We start from the raw sequence: 16,174 nt of genomic DNA on the forward strand, positions 1-16,174 counted from the left end.
GCTGTGAGGCAAGGGCAGCCTCACCCCTCAGACACTGCCCAAGACGACCCAGGGACAGATAAATAGGAGTGGGAAAATGCTAATTTTGAGTGGATATTCAACTGTGGCATTCGATGAAAGTTCAGGGGTCCTAAAATAGAAAATTTTGGATTATCTCCAGAAAAAAAAAAAACACACTTCAGAACTTTTTATCATGATTATTTTTGTTAGGATCTGTATGTGGGTATATGTGCATACATATCCGCTCATCTCGTATTTAAGAAAAAAATATTGGTTTTCTACAGTTCTATAACTAGGAACATACTTTGAGGAGTACAGCTATCCATGTCCTTTCCCCCAAAACAAGAAGGACAAATTCCACAAGCATATGCAATAAAACTGTATTTTTCTGTGGTTTTTGCCTTTTTTTTTTTTTTTTTTTTTTTAAATACATACATTTGTACACTGTCTTACAAAACTGCAGGTAACTACAACCTCTCTTAAATCATTTTTGGTCGGCAAGTACTGTAAAATCTTTGTGTGCAATTATCATGTATTTACAGGGCCTCATGTTAGTGATTTTTCAATGATTATTACAATATTGTCACACACTCTCAACATAAGACATGGCTTAAGATAAATATATTAGTAAATAAATATTCTGAGAACATATTTCCATAAATGAAATGTGCTGCTATACATATACAGAATATATACAAGACGTTTTCTAGCTTTTAAAACATTTTTTAAATGGTAATGAAGGAGAAAGAGCCCTTTGACCATATTACAAATCTTTACATTGAATTTTATACAAAACAATTTTAAGTGCTATAAGATAACTTTAATTAAAAACATTTTAAATAGTGCCCCATGAGCCAAACACAATGACAACTGTTCATGTAAGGAGTAGAAAGGCATTTTGTTATAAAAACCACCTATCATGGCCAGAGACCCTGTAAGTCTATATGGACATAAAGGTAGCAGGGAATTAACTAAATGTTGAATATAAAACCAAACACAGAAACCAAGTGTAGGGTACCTGTATAGTATGGCCTACAGAGACTTGTACTGGCAGAGATTTCCATAACATATGAATGAGACCAGTACATCCAGAAACACCATGAGCCAGAACATAAAAATTTCTTTTTTAAAACTGCATTTTACCACAACATGCTGTGTAGTTACAGAGCACAAAACATCTTAGGTGGCCTTAGACAGTGCCTCACAAAGCACCAAGCAGAATAACCAAGGTAGTACACCATAGCTCCTACAACACATTTCTTTTGAGTATAGGAAGGAGAAAAGTAAGACTTAAAAAAACAACCAAACAAAAAACCCCAAACTTTGAGTTTATTCTCCCAACAGATACCACTTAGTTCAGTCATTCTGAGAATTAGTAAGTTTTCAAAAAGCTTTACATGCAGGAAATGTGTTACTGGAATTTTTCTCTTAATCTTATATCCAGATACTGCCTTGTAATAATTCTCTGAAGAGCCTGATTTTGGTGTTTGTGCATGTAAAAAAATTTAACATTAATTGTTTTAAAGAGAATTATTTCTTCCTAACTTAAGTAAAAGTAAACAGATGAATGTATTTGTTGTTTCTCAGATGATTGCTTCTTTTAAAATACTTCATTTGGGACTATAAAGCAAACAAATTAACTTTGCTGGTTCTCGTAGTCAGCCCAGTGCTGTCACAGACATTACTTTGGCAGAAAATGTAGCATGAACTGTGCATCTCTCTTTTGTGTCTTTTAAGTCTATCCAAACTGTACTGAACTTTGGACAAGTCTTTCAGATGACCGGCACTGTGGGCATTACTAAATTAGTTTCCCTTTAGGAGAATTCCTGCTGTTAATACACCAGACAGGATGACACTGTGTCCTCAGGCACATGCAGCATGACAGGCAATTTATACCATGCTATGGTAGCCTCTTACTCAGAAGCTGCTGTTTCCACAGGAAACAATTGCTATCAGAAGTGATGATGTATGTTATCTCATGATAATAAACATCCCCACTAGTACAAGAACAAGAACAAAACTATGTGCCCAAGCTAATGGGGTACAGAGGCCACTCTGTACACAAGACAAAACTGAAGCACAACCAGCTGGGCCTAAGAAACCTTTAAAAAAGATCGATCTATGGAAGCTACATCAACTACATCAAAGAAGAAAACAATGATTAAATCAAGTCTCTCACCACTTTTCCACACACACAAAAGGTGACGTGACAAGCACTGCTTCCCTTTGGGCATGCTTGCAGTCTAGAGGGAAACAAAATACCTTCTGACCTGTTTCCAGAATGCATCAGCCAAGCTGCAAGCACCCTGCAAGCTCTCTTTTCCTGCACATGTCAGCGTTTGTCACAGTGGTAACAGAGGCTACAGGTGCCTGAAAAACTTCCTATGGAAGGCAAGGTTCATTACCTACAAGGGTACCCTTTCTAAGCACTTTTTTCTAGCAGCTGTTTGAGGGAGGGGTCCCCAGCATTATTCACCACTCCGATGACACAGTAAAGTCCATTGTTTAGCAGGAAGCGGGGATGAGAACATGAGCTACCAGTTTCCCTACACCCACTCTGTTAAAACATCATAATGGCAGGAGGCCCTTCCTAGCCAAATCATCAGAGCAGCATGAAATGGGGAGGAGGGAAGAGGAGAAAGTCCAATGCTTCACTTTCCTCAAAATCACTCATATAACTTCCTGGCTATAGGATTTGCTACTAGGATTAGTCAGTAATTGAGCATCCATTCTGCAGCTGTATCCCTCAAGGTGCTATCTGGTTTCTAAGGCAGGTGTAGCCCTGAGCTTATCAAAGGCTGGACTCCTTTAAGTAGGAGATAACAGCATCTACACATAGCCTGGCTTATTTAACACACCGTACTACCTCTTAGTAAGAGCTGGCACGGTCACTTCTAAAAAGTAAATATAAATAATACTTTGTCTTTAATATAGAAATGGCACTAGAGCTCAGAATGCTCAACACCATGTCCCAAATGGGCTTTCTCAGAAATGGAGGCCTGAAGACTTCAGGCAAGAGGGAGAAAGGAGACAATCAAGCTGATGTGGACATAGAGGAAGAGGGGGAGGGACTTCTCCACATTACCACTTTAGTGTGTTTGTCAAAGCTTAAAAATATTTAGTCCATGAGAATTTGGAGTCTCTGATAAGCTCCGCTTCTCCATCCGGGATCATCTGGACAGGTCTAGTCACCGATTTCGCTTCTCTCCAAAGGATGAGATACAGCACCTGAAGGATAAAGAAAACTCAGGAACATTGCATCTAGAATACTGCATCCAATTTTGGGGCCTTGAGAACAAGACACTGACTGACTGGAGGGAATTCAGCAGAGAGCCAGGGTGCTCAGGGGGCTGGAGCACTCACCCTGTGAGAAGAGGCCAAGGGATTGGAGCTTTTTCAGCCTGCAGAAAAGAAGGCTTTGGGGGCACTCCCTAGTAGCCATGGAGGCTGTCACAAAGATAGATCTAGGGCCTTCACAGTGATGCATTTTGGACAAGAAGAGCTTAAGTTGAAACATGAGATGTTCAGACTGGATATAAGGAAAAACTTTTCACCACGCTGTCAGTCAAGCATGGGAACAAGGGTCCAGACAGGGAGTGCACTCAGCATCTGTGGAGGTTCTTGTGGCCTGACGGGATAAACTCGGTCTAATCTGACAAACTGGATAACTTGGTCTGATCCCAGAGTTGACACTGCTTTGAGCAGCAGGTTGGACTTGATGATGGCCTGAGACCCTTTCCAACCTAGGATATCCTGTGATTCTATGAACACCCTAAAAAACAGCCCTGGCAATGCAGGTAAGGAATATCCCCTTCATTATGCAAGTGGTTCTTTTTTTCCCTTGTGTATGTCCAAAGCAGACTTCAACATGTTCTTCTACAGCAATTCTACACCTTTAACTCATTTTCTTTGTCCTTCAGCTTCTCTGTCCCCTCTCAGCACTCTGGCCTTGCCTACTTAGGCAGCTCACCATGACTGGCACAGTGTCCCTGGCTGTGGGAGCTCTAATGGGGCCTGATATTAGCAGTTACTTTTTTCCTTTACCACAAAGGATGAGTATGAAAGCTTTTAGTAAACCATCACCTTCTATTTCTCTAGCTATAACCAAATGAACACTGGTAAAAAAAAAGTAACACTTTTGGGCCAAGAATCAGTCACCTGATAAGATAAGAATAAGATAAATAATAAGATATTCTGATAAGATCAGAATAACCTGATCTTATGCAAAAGACGGCATAACCTTTATGGTTGCAGATACCAAGGAAGCTGGCAGCATTGCATACACTAGGTCAGAAAGGTAGTGAATGTCTTACCTGTGGCCTTTGAGGTCATCATCAGCTTCTGAGAGTTCAGAGTGGGACTGGGAAACAGTATTCTGGCTTCCTCCTCCTGAGAGTAGTTTTGCTGCAGGAATGATGTTGCCCCGTAGCACATCTCCCTCCCATCCTGTACCTCTCCTATACCTTGGCAGTGCAGGTAAGTATCTACCTCAAGTGTTCCATCCCAGGAACTGCAGCCTCCTGTGTGGGTCCCTTGGCAATCCGTAGGCAGGATCAGCTCACAGTCTCTGTCTTCAGGAATTATGGGAATGCGTTGACCCAGATCACACACACCCTTACAGCAACTTAGCAAGGTGTCATCAGGAAGCGTGTACTGCACATTCACTGCATAGTCTTCTGTATAGCAGCCACCACCTCCGCTGCCACTGTTGCTACTACAGGCTACCTGCTTCTCTTCATAGAAGCAGCAGGGCAACCCCTCATATTTCACCCCATCTGTCCTATGTAAGTGGTCTGAGTTAATACTGTACAAGCCCATGGTGTTCCCTGACTGTGGTTCTATTCCTGGTCCACACGTTCCCCACAGTGGTGGGCTAAGGAAGAGTGCACCACAGTCAGCTGTTCCATTGCTAGGCTCCAGGGCAGAGTGCTGGAGCTCAAAGCAGCAGGCACATGCTTGCTCCATAAGTGGCCCTGCTGTCTCTGGATTCTTCCAGTTCCTTTTAACATCCAAGGCAGCACCAGGAGTGGCCTCGTGTCCTCCTTCTGAGGTAGTGCCATTTGGATCCCTGTGCTCTAGCGAGGAATTACTGCTGTAGTTCATATCCATGCTGCAGTTTGACAGTTGGTCCCCTGAGGAAGAAGCTGGCACAGGCCGGCAGTCAGCACCCACCAGACTGTGACCATGAGCTGGAAGCTCATCCTGGTGGGGGCCCTCCAAGAGAACAACTGCACCCCTGTTTGCACCGCCAACCTCACCTACTCGGCAAGGGCTCTTACTGCGGTAAACGTATGGGTCATAGTCACTGCTCAAAGAGCTGCGAAAGGTGGAGCAGCTCCCATAAACCCCTTGGTTGCTGACCTCAGTGCAGTCAACCATGGAATCACTAGAGGAGCAGTGGCACTGACCAGAACTACTGCTGCTGCTGTCACTTCCAGGGCAGTCAGCCAAGTATCCACTGCACACAGAACGATGACCATGGTAGCAGCTAAAGCTGGAGGTACTGCCACTCTCCAAGCGGGATGAGGGCACTACATGTACCACAGGAGGGAAAAGCATGCTGCTACCAGGCTGAAAGGCACGGGAAGGACCCTTTGAGGAAATGCCAGCTGGAGGCTGTCCATCTTGCTCTGGGTAACTAAGGCCTTGGAAATAGTAGTGCTGATACATTGTCTCATATTGGGAAAAGCATGCTGCTTTGGAAAAGTTCCGTCCACCAAACTTTGGTCTTCGGAAGTTCTGAGCTGGAGAGTAAGCCCTATGTTCCAGGCTACAGTGATGTGTGTTTAAAGCATGGTCCAGATGGATAGGCTGATAACTTCGGATATAGGCTGGGGACTGGGCTTGGTAAAGGTTCTGTTCACCACGTCGCTCAACTGTAAGCACTGTGATAGGGTTTCCATGAGGATCCATGCTTGTCCGAGTGGGATACGCTGTTATCTGGTTGGCTCTGTGCACTCGGCCTGGGTAATGGACAGGCAGAATCACCCTCTGCTGCCGGCTGCGTGCTGGGTTGATGGATTCCAGAAAGACTGGACCTGCATTTCCCTTCTTCTGTTCTGAATGAGAGAAGTAGAGTGGAGAAGCAGAAGCAGGAAGGAATAAAAAGAAATATACTTTATGCAAGAAAGAAGGCTATTTTGTTATTAATATAGTTACTTTATGCAAACAGAGGAGGGTTTTTTTTAAAGCATCAAATTTTCACACAGAAGGAAAATCAGCCAACCAAAGTAAGTCAAGAACATCTGCCTTGAAGCCTTTGAAACACTTAGCTGTATTTACTTAAAAAGGAAAAGAAGTGAAGTGATACACAAGCAAAACCAGATGATTACACAGCATTCCTCATCTCACAGGTTAAAAGCAAGGCTGGCAGTCACTGCTCAAGTTTTCACTTCAAACATTATTTTACATAAATGTATATTAATGGAAAACTTTTCCAAGAGAAGAAACAGAAGGGGGAGAAGTTAGGGGAAACAATATTCCAAGCTACACCACCAAGGAGACATAAAACCCAATGTATTGTCTTTTCTTTATAATTACCGAGGAAAACATACTCATATATTGTATCTATTTTCCTCCTGGCACCCAGAAGAGAAAAAACCAGAAATGTGGTTATTCCAAGACATGCAGTCATTTCCAAAGAACTTAGTCCTAACTGTATTTCTAGGGCTGTTTTTCAATAGAAACTGTGGGCTCTTTGGAGATTTACAAGCAGGTGCAATTTCTGTTTGATCTTGTAAGCTGTTAAGTCCAACACGGATGTCACAACAGAGCACCTGTACTGCAGCACCTACCTATGATGTTATGGCGGCAGTGAGGACAGGTATGATGCTGCAGTAGCCAAGGATCCACGCATTTTTTGTGAAATCGGTGAGCGCAGGGAATGACACGCAATTCCTATAGGAAGAGATGAAGGAAAATGAAAAATACTCTCTCCTAATGAGTGAATTTTTCATAGATTATTTTTATTTTTTTCAACCCAGCTACTAAACAAATTCCTAGTCTAGAAGTGCTAAGTAACAGCTAGTGATCAGCTACCACTGAAAAAGAATAGTCTGCAGGCATCTTATAACTCAATGCAGATATACTACACTTCAGGATAGTTTTGCTGTGTGTCCTCATGACCTGACACCTTGAAGAAGCCCATCATTAAAGTTTTCCTTAATATATTCAATGAATATGAAAAAAAAATCAAAATTGATGCATCTTGCCGACAACTGCTGGCAATGGATAACACTGAGGATAAAGTAAAAACAACACAGCATATACAAGACCTTTTCCCTTGCCCAGCACTCACAACGTTGAGCTATTAACTGTTTATGGGACTTCCTGAGCTGTGGGATATCTACCAGTTCAGAAACCCACAACAGATCTCTCTTCCAAGTACTGCTCAGGTCTTGCCTTGAGTGCAGGTTTTGAATTTGTTACATGCTTTGACAGAAAGTTCCACAGGGCTACTATCTGCTGGTGGAGAAACACCCATTTTGATTCAGATTGGGTTCCAGCAGTATTATTTAATTGCACTCAATCTTGTACTGGAAAAAAAGTAATGTCTGGTTACTGTCCATGCTCTCCATTCATGATTTTGTATTCCCTCTGCATCCAAGTCACCTAGAACTAGCCCATGCAATCCTAGCCCATCAAGTAATTTTTTTGTACAGAAATCATTCCAAATCTTTGACCACTGTGTGCTTGCTCTTTTCTGAAGAAAAGAGCATATGTCAAATGTCATATGAATTGAGATCAGAAGTGCACACAATACTCAATACGAGAGCATGACAGAACATACACAGCGGCACGTTTTCTTTTCAGTTCTCCAGACTTCCCCTTCTCATTTCTAGTATTGATTTGCCTCTTAGACTGTGACAAAGAATCAATCTGCTTTCACAAAGCTATCTAAAAGAGCTTCAAGATCTTGCTACTGAATAGTAATGCTCACCTCACAACCAATCATAAATACATATGAAGCTCTTCACAATGTACATCACTTCATTAAGTTCATCCATGAATTTCCTGGTCAGTCAGTTATGTATAGCCCTTCTGAAGTTCTTGTCCAGCTTCATCCTTGCTACCCTGAATAATTTCCCATCAGCTAACTTCATTAGCTTTTTGTTTGTGGCTTGCAGAACTTTAAAAATTGTGATTCTTCTGTGACTAATTTTAATATAAAATACAGAAGTTTAAAGATGTGACTACTGACTGTCTGTTCTAAGGACCTGTTATCTACATCATCCTTTCATCACTTCCACTAGGTAGAAGTGTGTCACAAAAGGCAAGCACTGTTATCACTGCAGCGATGGTAACCAAAGAGTCAAAGAATGGTTCTTGAACCTTTTAGCTTCTCCTCCTCTGTTTTACCAATGGGGCTGTGTACTGGACACTTAAAAGAAAAGGTGCCATCCAAGCTTGAGAAGCAAAACACAAAATGTGTGCTTGCGCGTATCATCACGTTAGTACACAATTTATTAAAAGTACCCAGAGAACTAAATGCTGAGATAACTCTGACTTCTTCAGCATTCTTCCTCAGAAAAGCAACTTGATGGAGGCAGCAACTTGCAGAACAAGATTCCTCATCTCTCAATTTATAGTATGGGGAAAAGCCCTTGAGATTTCTTTGGGAGCTGCAGAATGCTTGTGAGGCTGAGATGGCTATTCAATGCAATCAGTATGGCAAGCAGCATAACCTCAGTACACAATGTACCCAACTGTACCCAACTGGCTACCACAGTGCTAAAACAAAACAGCTACATTCTCAGGCCATGCTGAAAAAAACATCTATCTTTTACCTCCCCATCAAGGTACTTCTCCAAGCAGATGGCACAGTCAGAGGTGGAGCTGCTACTGAGTGTGTCTAGTGCTCCACAGCTACCTTCTCGGTGACCCTTATTTTTGGACTTAAACTTCCTGGTCTCCATTTTTTCCAGTGCTTGCACTGCAAGCCTGTTCATGGAATTCTACAACAAAAGAAAGGGAAAAAAAGATTAATAATAATAATTGAAAAGCAACACTACTGCATAAGGGACTATAGCATAGTAGCAAAGAAACACCAGCATATCGAATTAACGTATTTTACCAAATCACATCTGTCCCAGAACGATGTATAACATCATACATTAGGCAGAGAGAGGGCTAATTAGGACTGAGAACAGAAGCCCCATGAAAAGAATGTGTGCTACATGCAGTAGTGAGAATTATAAGATACTCTGAACTGAAAAAAGGGTGCTGCCAATTGGGATACACTGCAACTGCTGAGTTAACAGGCACCAACTACAAGGCAACATGTCAGACTTGGTCAGGAATTTTTTTGGTGAAAACTGTCAATATTTACTGTAATGCCCTATTATGCTGTTACCATCATATAACCAGAACCAATACTTGAGAGAAGGATTAAAATGAAACTTTACTAAATTACTTGCATTATTTCCTCCTCCCCTCAAATTTAATTGATAGCAAAATTTATCATCCCCCTTTTTAATTCTGTATTTTAACACTGCTGTTGGCCCATAACATCTTTCAATTCCTGCTCAATACACCTACAGCAAGAGTCCTAAGCATCTACAGTGCTTTGTTTTCCTTTTACATGCTTATAAAAACAAACTTCAGAGTCCATGAGCTTCTATTTACCTTCCTTTTCATGTTTGACAGTATAAACTCAAAGCATTTCACCTAGAATTTCTCCTAAACAAATCTTTCACCTTGCAAATCTCTACAAATTAAAAATCAATTGATGTTATTCTATTGAAAAGAGTTGTGATTTGTACTCAGTCCTGCTATACTCTCCACAATACAGCAACAAGAGCTTGGACTTCTAAAGAAGTACATCAGTGCTACTGATCATCAACCTCTGAACAACCAAAAGTGTTCTCCCTTCCCAATGGCTTAATGGACTGATTCCATACTCTTTTCATTTCAGGATTAATTGAATGAACATCACAGGCCAGTGAAGATCCCCTTTAAAGACACTTCCAATTTTTTCAAAAGGCCTACATCCACAGATAAAACCCTTTCCACATAGACGGCTATCTTCAGTCAGCGCCCATTATTTCCAAAAGTAGTGAGCAAATTCTAGAACAAAGCAAGGGAAGCAAACTCTCAGCATTCAGCTTATATCCCATTCCTGCTCTTACCTGACTACGCCGCTGTTTCAATTTGATCTTGACAAGAAGAATGAGGCAAACAAGAGATACAACGACAAAGAAGGCCAGGAAAATTCCCATATCAAAGTACTCCGTGGGTTGCTTAAAAATGAAAACATTAATATTATTTTTCCTTTCTTTAGATCCTACTTCAATCTATTGTTCCTTTCTCTTCTCTACTTTCTCAGTGGTCATTGCCAAATGTACATAGGGACAATGGCAGAAGCCAAAGTACACACTGATCTGCTCATTAACTGTGATTCTATGACACAAAACCTAGGAATTGTATGTCACTGAAAGTGAATGAAATACACAGAATGCCAGTCAGATTTCAGATATACAGCATCTCTAAACCAATCCCATAAACCCCAGATTTTTTAACTTGAGCGAATCACACTAACATAAATTTTCATTATTTATTTGATTCCTTGTACACTTAAGTGGGTGAAAATCAATTTGAATTTTCAGTGAATGGCCAGTTTCTCAAATAAATTTCTTCACAGAATTCCATAAGAACACAACAAAAAAAAGTGATAATTGTGACATAAATGACCCAATATACATATATAGTGTTAAAAAACCTCTAGAAAAACTTTTATATTACAAGTATCAGATATCAAATTATTAATGCATGTTTAAAATATCACAAAGAATTATAAGTTAACAGAGGGAAAAATAACTTAGAAATTTGAACTACCAGATTGTGAAGTAACTATGTTAATTAAGAAACTGGAAACTTCTATTGCATAAAGTTTTTAGCCATTTCTATATTCAAAGGAATCCTTCTGAAAGACATCGGATGTCACATTGTAGATTCTAATACTTACATAAAGTGTAGCTGTTTGTCCATAGTGTAGTTTCTCAACTTATTTAGGTCAACAGAATTTCACATGTATTAATGCTCATGGGGAGCATCAAAATGTCTTCACACTCAGTGCAGTTATCAAGCACTGCATGAAGTAACAGGAGTGTAATACCTAGATAAAGTTTCTTAAAGTCTCACCCGAGGGGGGCGATGCTGAATCCTTGCTCGTGCCACTTTCTGCTTGTTAACTATGTTCATTAGCTTGACAGCATCAGCACCCTTCACATAGACCACTGGTCTCTTCAGAGGGTCCTCTGAGCCCTGGTTCAGCTAGAACAAAAAATAATCATCTGCTCAAAAAGCATGTTTCAGGAAAACTACCCCTCTTTTGGATATTAGAGTGAAGAGCAAAGGGATATGAATGTGGAACTGATTCAAGTGCTAGCTGTTCTCTTCTGGCATAGACCTTCATTTAAGCATTCCTGCCTTAAACCTGACTTTAAACCAGAATATTACTAGTATTTGCCTGGACTTCTCAGAACAATGATCAAACCATTTTTAAAACACGTGTCTTTTGAAGAGCTGAAATATTTGTATCCAACCCAGGGATCCTACATGTCTACCAGGCTTTCAGGCCTAAGGCCAAATCCAATCACTGTCTCTACACCCCTAGACACATATTTTTTCTCAAGCTCTCTTCTCTAAGAAAGAATGAATCCAGTTCCTCGGTAGCTTTTTCACATTGCCGGACTTGCTAAACATGATGCTCTGGGTGCTGTTACTTCTCTTCAAACTATGTAAAAATAAAACTATGAAACAAATCAGACTTCATAGAGCAGTTCTAAAACCAAAGTTTATTTTTTAGTGCGCCACAAAAGACATACAGATCAATGGGACCCACAAAATCTGTACATAAAGTCCTCTTATTTGGTAGCAATTCTGCTATCAAATTGTCTAAGGCCAATTGTCATTCTGGTCAGGTGTGCTTCCTATTTTTGTTCACTGACTGGCAGGAAGGATCACCTTTCATAATACATCACTCCTCCCTTTCAAAGCACTCTCTCTTGGCTGTTCTATTGCTTGGTGACAAGCATACTTAGAATAGCTTCCTAAACAGCTCCCCTCGGTGTCTTAGGATACTTCTGTGTGAATCAAAGATACTCCAGATAACTCATTTGTAGCCATCTGTCATTGTTTTCTACAATTCTGTTGCAAGTGACAAAATGGTATTTATTTTAAGGACAAATTCATTAGTATCCCCTGATATCAAGGGTTCTGAAGACTTTGGATGAGGGTGAATATGACTGAAATGCAAGTGTCTGCAGAAGCTTGAGGAGCAAGCCAGTCAAGTAACCCTTATGCATGAGCATGAAAGCTAGGACTTATTATTCCTTTCCTGTTTGTGAGTGTTTGCATAGGCTGTTGCTCTGCCCTCTAACACAGCCTACTCTGCAAGCTACTGCATTAAGCTACTAACCTCTTTCCATTTTACTGGTACACCCAAAATACTCATTCTCTAAACTAGTTTCTCTGCTATTGGTGACAGTTGCACCCCATCTATTATCAAGAATCAAGGAAGGCCAGATGGAAGAGAGCAAGAGGCAATAAAGTCAGCTTCACAAGTTCAGAGCAGCATGGCTGAAAGTAACTGGAAGCAGTAATACAGAAGTTGGAAAACAGATTACATCATTGTGCAGATTTTTTTCTGTGTATAAAGGGGGAAAAATATCACTGAGAATGTTTGCAAGATCAAGGCCATAGCCTTGATGAACATGCAGAGCACAATTCTCACAGCACCCATTGCGCAGGGCTTGCATTTGTTTGTCCAGAGATGCTCATTTCAGAATTAAAGCCAGCTTTTTAACGTAAACATCAATGGTCTCCCTCTTCCCCGTGAAGAAATTCAGGTTCTGCCTTAAAAAATTCAGTTTCACTTGTTTCTGCTGTAGCAGAAACAGCAGTTTTGTTTTGAGACCAAAAAGAAAAAAAAAACAAAAAAAAAGAAAAGAAAAGAAAAAAAAACTGGTTTTGTGCTTTTTTTGAGTTTCTTCTTTCTCAAGTAACTCAGAATTGGCTGGAAGATCTTGTCAAAGCATTTAACAGAGCTACTACCTCATCCGCTTCAAATTAAAAAATGCAAGGTGTACTGACACCTCAAAAAAAGAAAAACCCTGCTTGTCCACAAAATACATAGTCCAGACAGAAATCATCAGCTGTGAATAAGAAAGAAGTGTTTTTAAGTTTTGTAAGCATCTTGTTTAGAACCAAGTTTGAAAGACCTTTTGCAACCGCAAAAATAGCAACTGCTCAACCTTACGATCAATTACAAGTCGGGTAGGCCCAAGCACCTTCTGTTGTCTACACAGAGCTGTGCAAAAAATCCCTCCTTAAATAGATACTAGGAGAAAAAAAATTGCCACCATTCTTCCTCAAAACCTTAATCCAAGACTTGGATTCTGGATTCTAGCGAAGGCTTGAAGAAAAATTAAAACCCCCAAACTTTTATTTTTCTCAATACCCCCATTGCTTCTTGCCTGGCAGAAGATGGGCAAGAAAACCACAGCACCATGTTACCCAAGGCCAGTAGCTGCACATCTTAAGGTAAGTGTGCTCCAAGACCTGTATGCTCTTGAGTTTTGCCTCAGCAACCCTAAAAGCACCCAACAGAGGCCATAATAAAACTAGGCTCCCTTCTTCATACCTGATCAATGGCATCTGGGTTTTCAGAAACATCAAAGATGACCGCTGTGGCTCCTCGCTGTACTGCTCGTTTTGCCTGCAATAAGGAAGACAGCATTCTCAGTCCCAACCCAAAAAGGTGACTTCTTGCCTCAAAAACTACTCCCTCTCCTTATCTCCAGATAGCAAACTTAACTTTTTGTGTTTCTGTGTAGTTAAAGCAAATGGCAGAGTAATTACAAACATAGGAGTCCCTGAACAAGCATGGAACATAGTTAAACTTCACTAGAATCTCTGTCCCCCTTTCTTCTCAATCTCCTCCTTCAACAACCTATTAAAGGAATTAAAATGTAATTTCAATCCCCTAGGAACTTTAAATATAATTTTTTAAAATTAAATTATATTATTTTTCTTCACCTTACTTAGAAGCGCCACCAAAAACAATTCTCTGTGATTTGGGGTGGAGAGACAAACTCACTGATGTGAAAAATAGAGGCAGACCAGGTTCTTTACACCTTTTCATTCTCACAGTCATGACATAAACACGCTCCAGTATACCATAATCCTTGCAAAAAGTGCCTTGGAGAATACTGCTCTTTCTGACCATTAGAGGTCGGAGTGGCTGCATACAACACTTTTTCACCATATCGGATGTATTTAAGTGATCAGCTAGGTTCATCAACTACACAGCCCAAACCCGGAGTTACCAACAGCACACAGGAGATACTAGAACACATTAAAATCCTCTGGTATTGAGAAAACAGTATTCAAATGACCAAGGGTAAAAGATGGGGTGTTTCATTCTGTTCAACTGTTGTTCAATGGCTCCACAAAGGGAACATTCCCGGTAATCTTTCAAGCTGCTACTGCCTTTGTTGGCTGCAGAGTGCAAGTAATACTTCTCCAAGCCATGACAGCTACCACCATCACAGTACCGAATGAGAGGAGACTGGCAGAAACGAACTTAGAAGGAGCTGTAAAGGGAACATATGAAAGTGGTAAATGATGAAATATAGAATTTTCCCAAAAAGAATGTTGACCAGTAGAGAGATGTTAGCTTGAACACCTACAGGTCACTTTCTTTGCTCTATTCTAATATTTTGTTTTTATTTTACATCAACCATCAGACAGTGCATGAAGGAAACCAAAGAGGGTCTCAGCCCAGCAGGTATTTGTCCCCTTTGAAGTCTGCACACCTTGCTAATCACTAATAGCTGTGGGGGAGGAAAAGTTAAAAGGAATCTACTGTCTGTTCTCCATCGCAGTGGCTCTGAGGCAAAAGCTCAGCCGGGTTTCCCTCGAAGGCACCTTTTACAGAGATGCAGTTTTTGCAGAACTGTCCAGACCATTTAGATCGTTCTTTCAGGTTGGTCAGTCAACACTTCGATCTCTTTAGATATTTCTTAATAGATTTTGTAGGACGGTTCAGAAAAACACTTCACATTTTTTGAACGCTGAATGAGCAATATACGGTGCACCAATTCATTAAGTTTCCAAGATGTAATCTGTATCCCATACTCTGTATTGCAAAATACGACGTTAAGAGATAAAAATAACCAACTGCGTTGAAGAAAGGTGCTGGAGAAGAAAGCAGCGAGTGGGGTGAGCCGTCCGGCTCGTCCCCGCTCTCGCAGCCTCGCTGAGCTCCTCAAACCCCAGCCTACGGCAGCAGCCCCGTATGCCGAGGCCCCTCCCTTGGCCGCTTGCAGCCCAGCGCAGGTCTCCCGGGGCTCGCAGGGCCCCGCCCGAGGGCAGCCCCCGCCCCACCCTGGAAATGACATCCTGCTTGGAGGGAGTGTGCGGCAGCTGGCGGGAGCGTCGGGGTCGCGTCCGCGGTCCGCTCCAGCGCCTGGTCTTGGTGAAGAAGCAGTGGTGTTCGCTCCTGGAAAACACGCCAGGTTCTCGCCGGCGTCGCTGGGGAGCCTAACCCCGAGCAAGGCGAGGTGCTGTGGAGACCTGTTCGCACAACGAGGCCTCAGGAGCGGAGGCGGTGAGGAGGCGACCCTCAGCCCCCGAGCACCTTGCGCGGGAGCCGTCGGGCAGCCCGCGGCGGTTCGGAAGCCACCGAGGGCGAGAAGGTGGGCGCCGCACTCCGCGGAGCCCATTCCAGCGCTACGGGCGTCCGGTTGCAAGGATTAGCGGCAGCCTACCGGACCGTCCGGGCTGGGCTGTCATCAGATGAGAGAGCAGCCGCCAGCACACCGGGCCTGCTGCCCGTCGCCCCTTCCTCACTGCTCCTCCACCTCGTTTTTAAAACCACCGCACTCTGCCGAGGATCCAACGAGTGCGAGCAGGCTGGAGCCTGATCGCGGAGAGCAGTTCTCTGGCATCCACCGCCTTACCCTCGGCTCAAGATGGCAGCCGGAGCCCCGCTGCCCGCCTCACAGAACCGGCCGGAAAAAGCACCCCGGAAAGCCTGGCTGCTACGACGCCCCTCCTTCTTCACCCCCCAAAACTGTAGGATAATTAAAACTAAGGCATCTTTGAAAATACCCTGTCCACAACTCACTAATCAGGACAGCTCAAAATAACGCGGCAGCCTAAGTCCCATTTC

General features: G+C 42.1%; 1 protein-coding gene across 2 annotated transcripts in view; it reads right to left on the reverse strand.

Moving 5' to 3' along the window:
• Nucleotides 1-402: 402 nt before the first annotated feature.
• ZNRF3 (zinc and ring finger 3) overlaps nt 403-16,174 on the reverse strand; it is a 67,681-nt gene continuing 51,909 nt past the window's right edge. For both annotated transcript variants that reach the window (XM_030460648.1, XM_030460649.1), the window contains exons 3-9: nt 13,643-13,717; nt 11,140-11,271; nt 10,128-10,238; nt 8,787-8,954; nt 6,795-6,897; nt 4,314-6,059; nt 403-3,228 (exon numbers count right to left, since the gene is read on the reverse strand). In XM_030460648.1, the coding sequence (XP_030316508.1) occupies nt 3,185-3,228; nt 4,314-6,059; nt 6,795-6,897; nt 8,787-8,954; nt 10,128-10,238; nt 11,140-11,271; nt 13,643-13,717 (2,379 nt within the window). In that variant the 3' untranslated portion in view covers nt 403-3,184. The remainder of the gene's footprint in view (nt 3,229-4,313; nt 6,060-6,794; nt 6,898-8,786; nt 8,955-10,127; nt 10,239-11,139; nt 11,272-13,642; nt 13,718-16,174) is intronic.

This window comes from Calypte anna, chromosome 15 (assembly GCF_003957555.1).
Source record: "Calypte anna isolate BGI_N300 chromosome 15, bCalAnn1_v1.p, whole genome shotgun sequence".
Taxonomy (NCBI): Eukaryota; Metazoa; Chordata; class Aves; order Apodiformes; family Trochilidae; genus Calypte; species Calypte anna.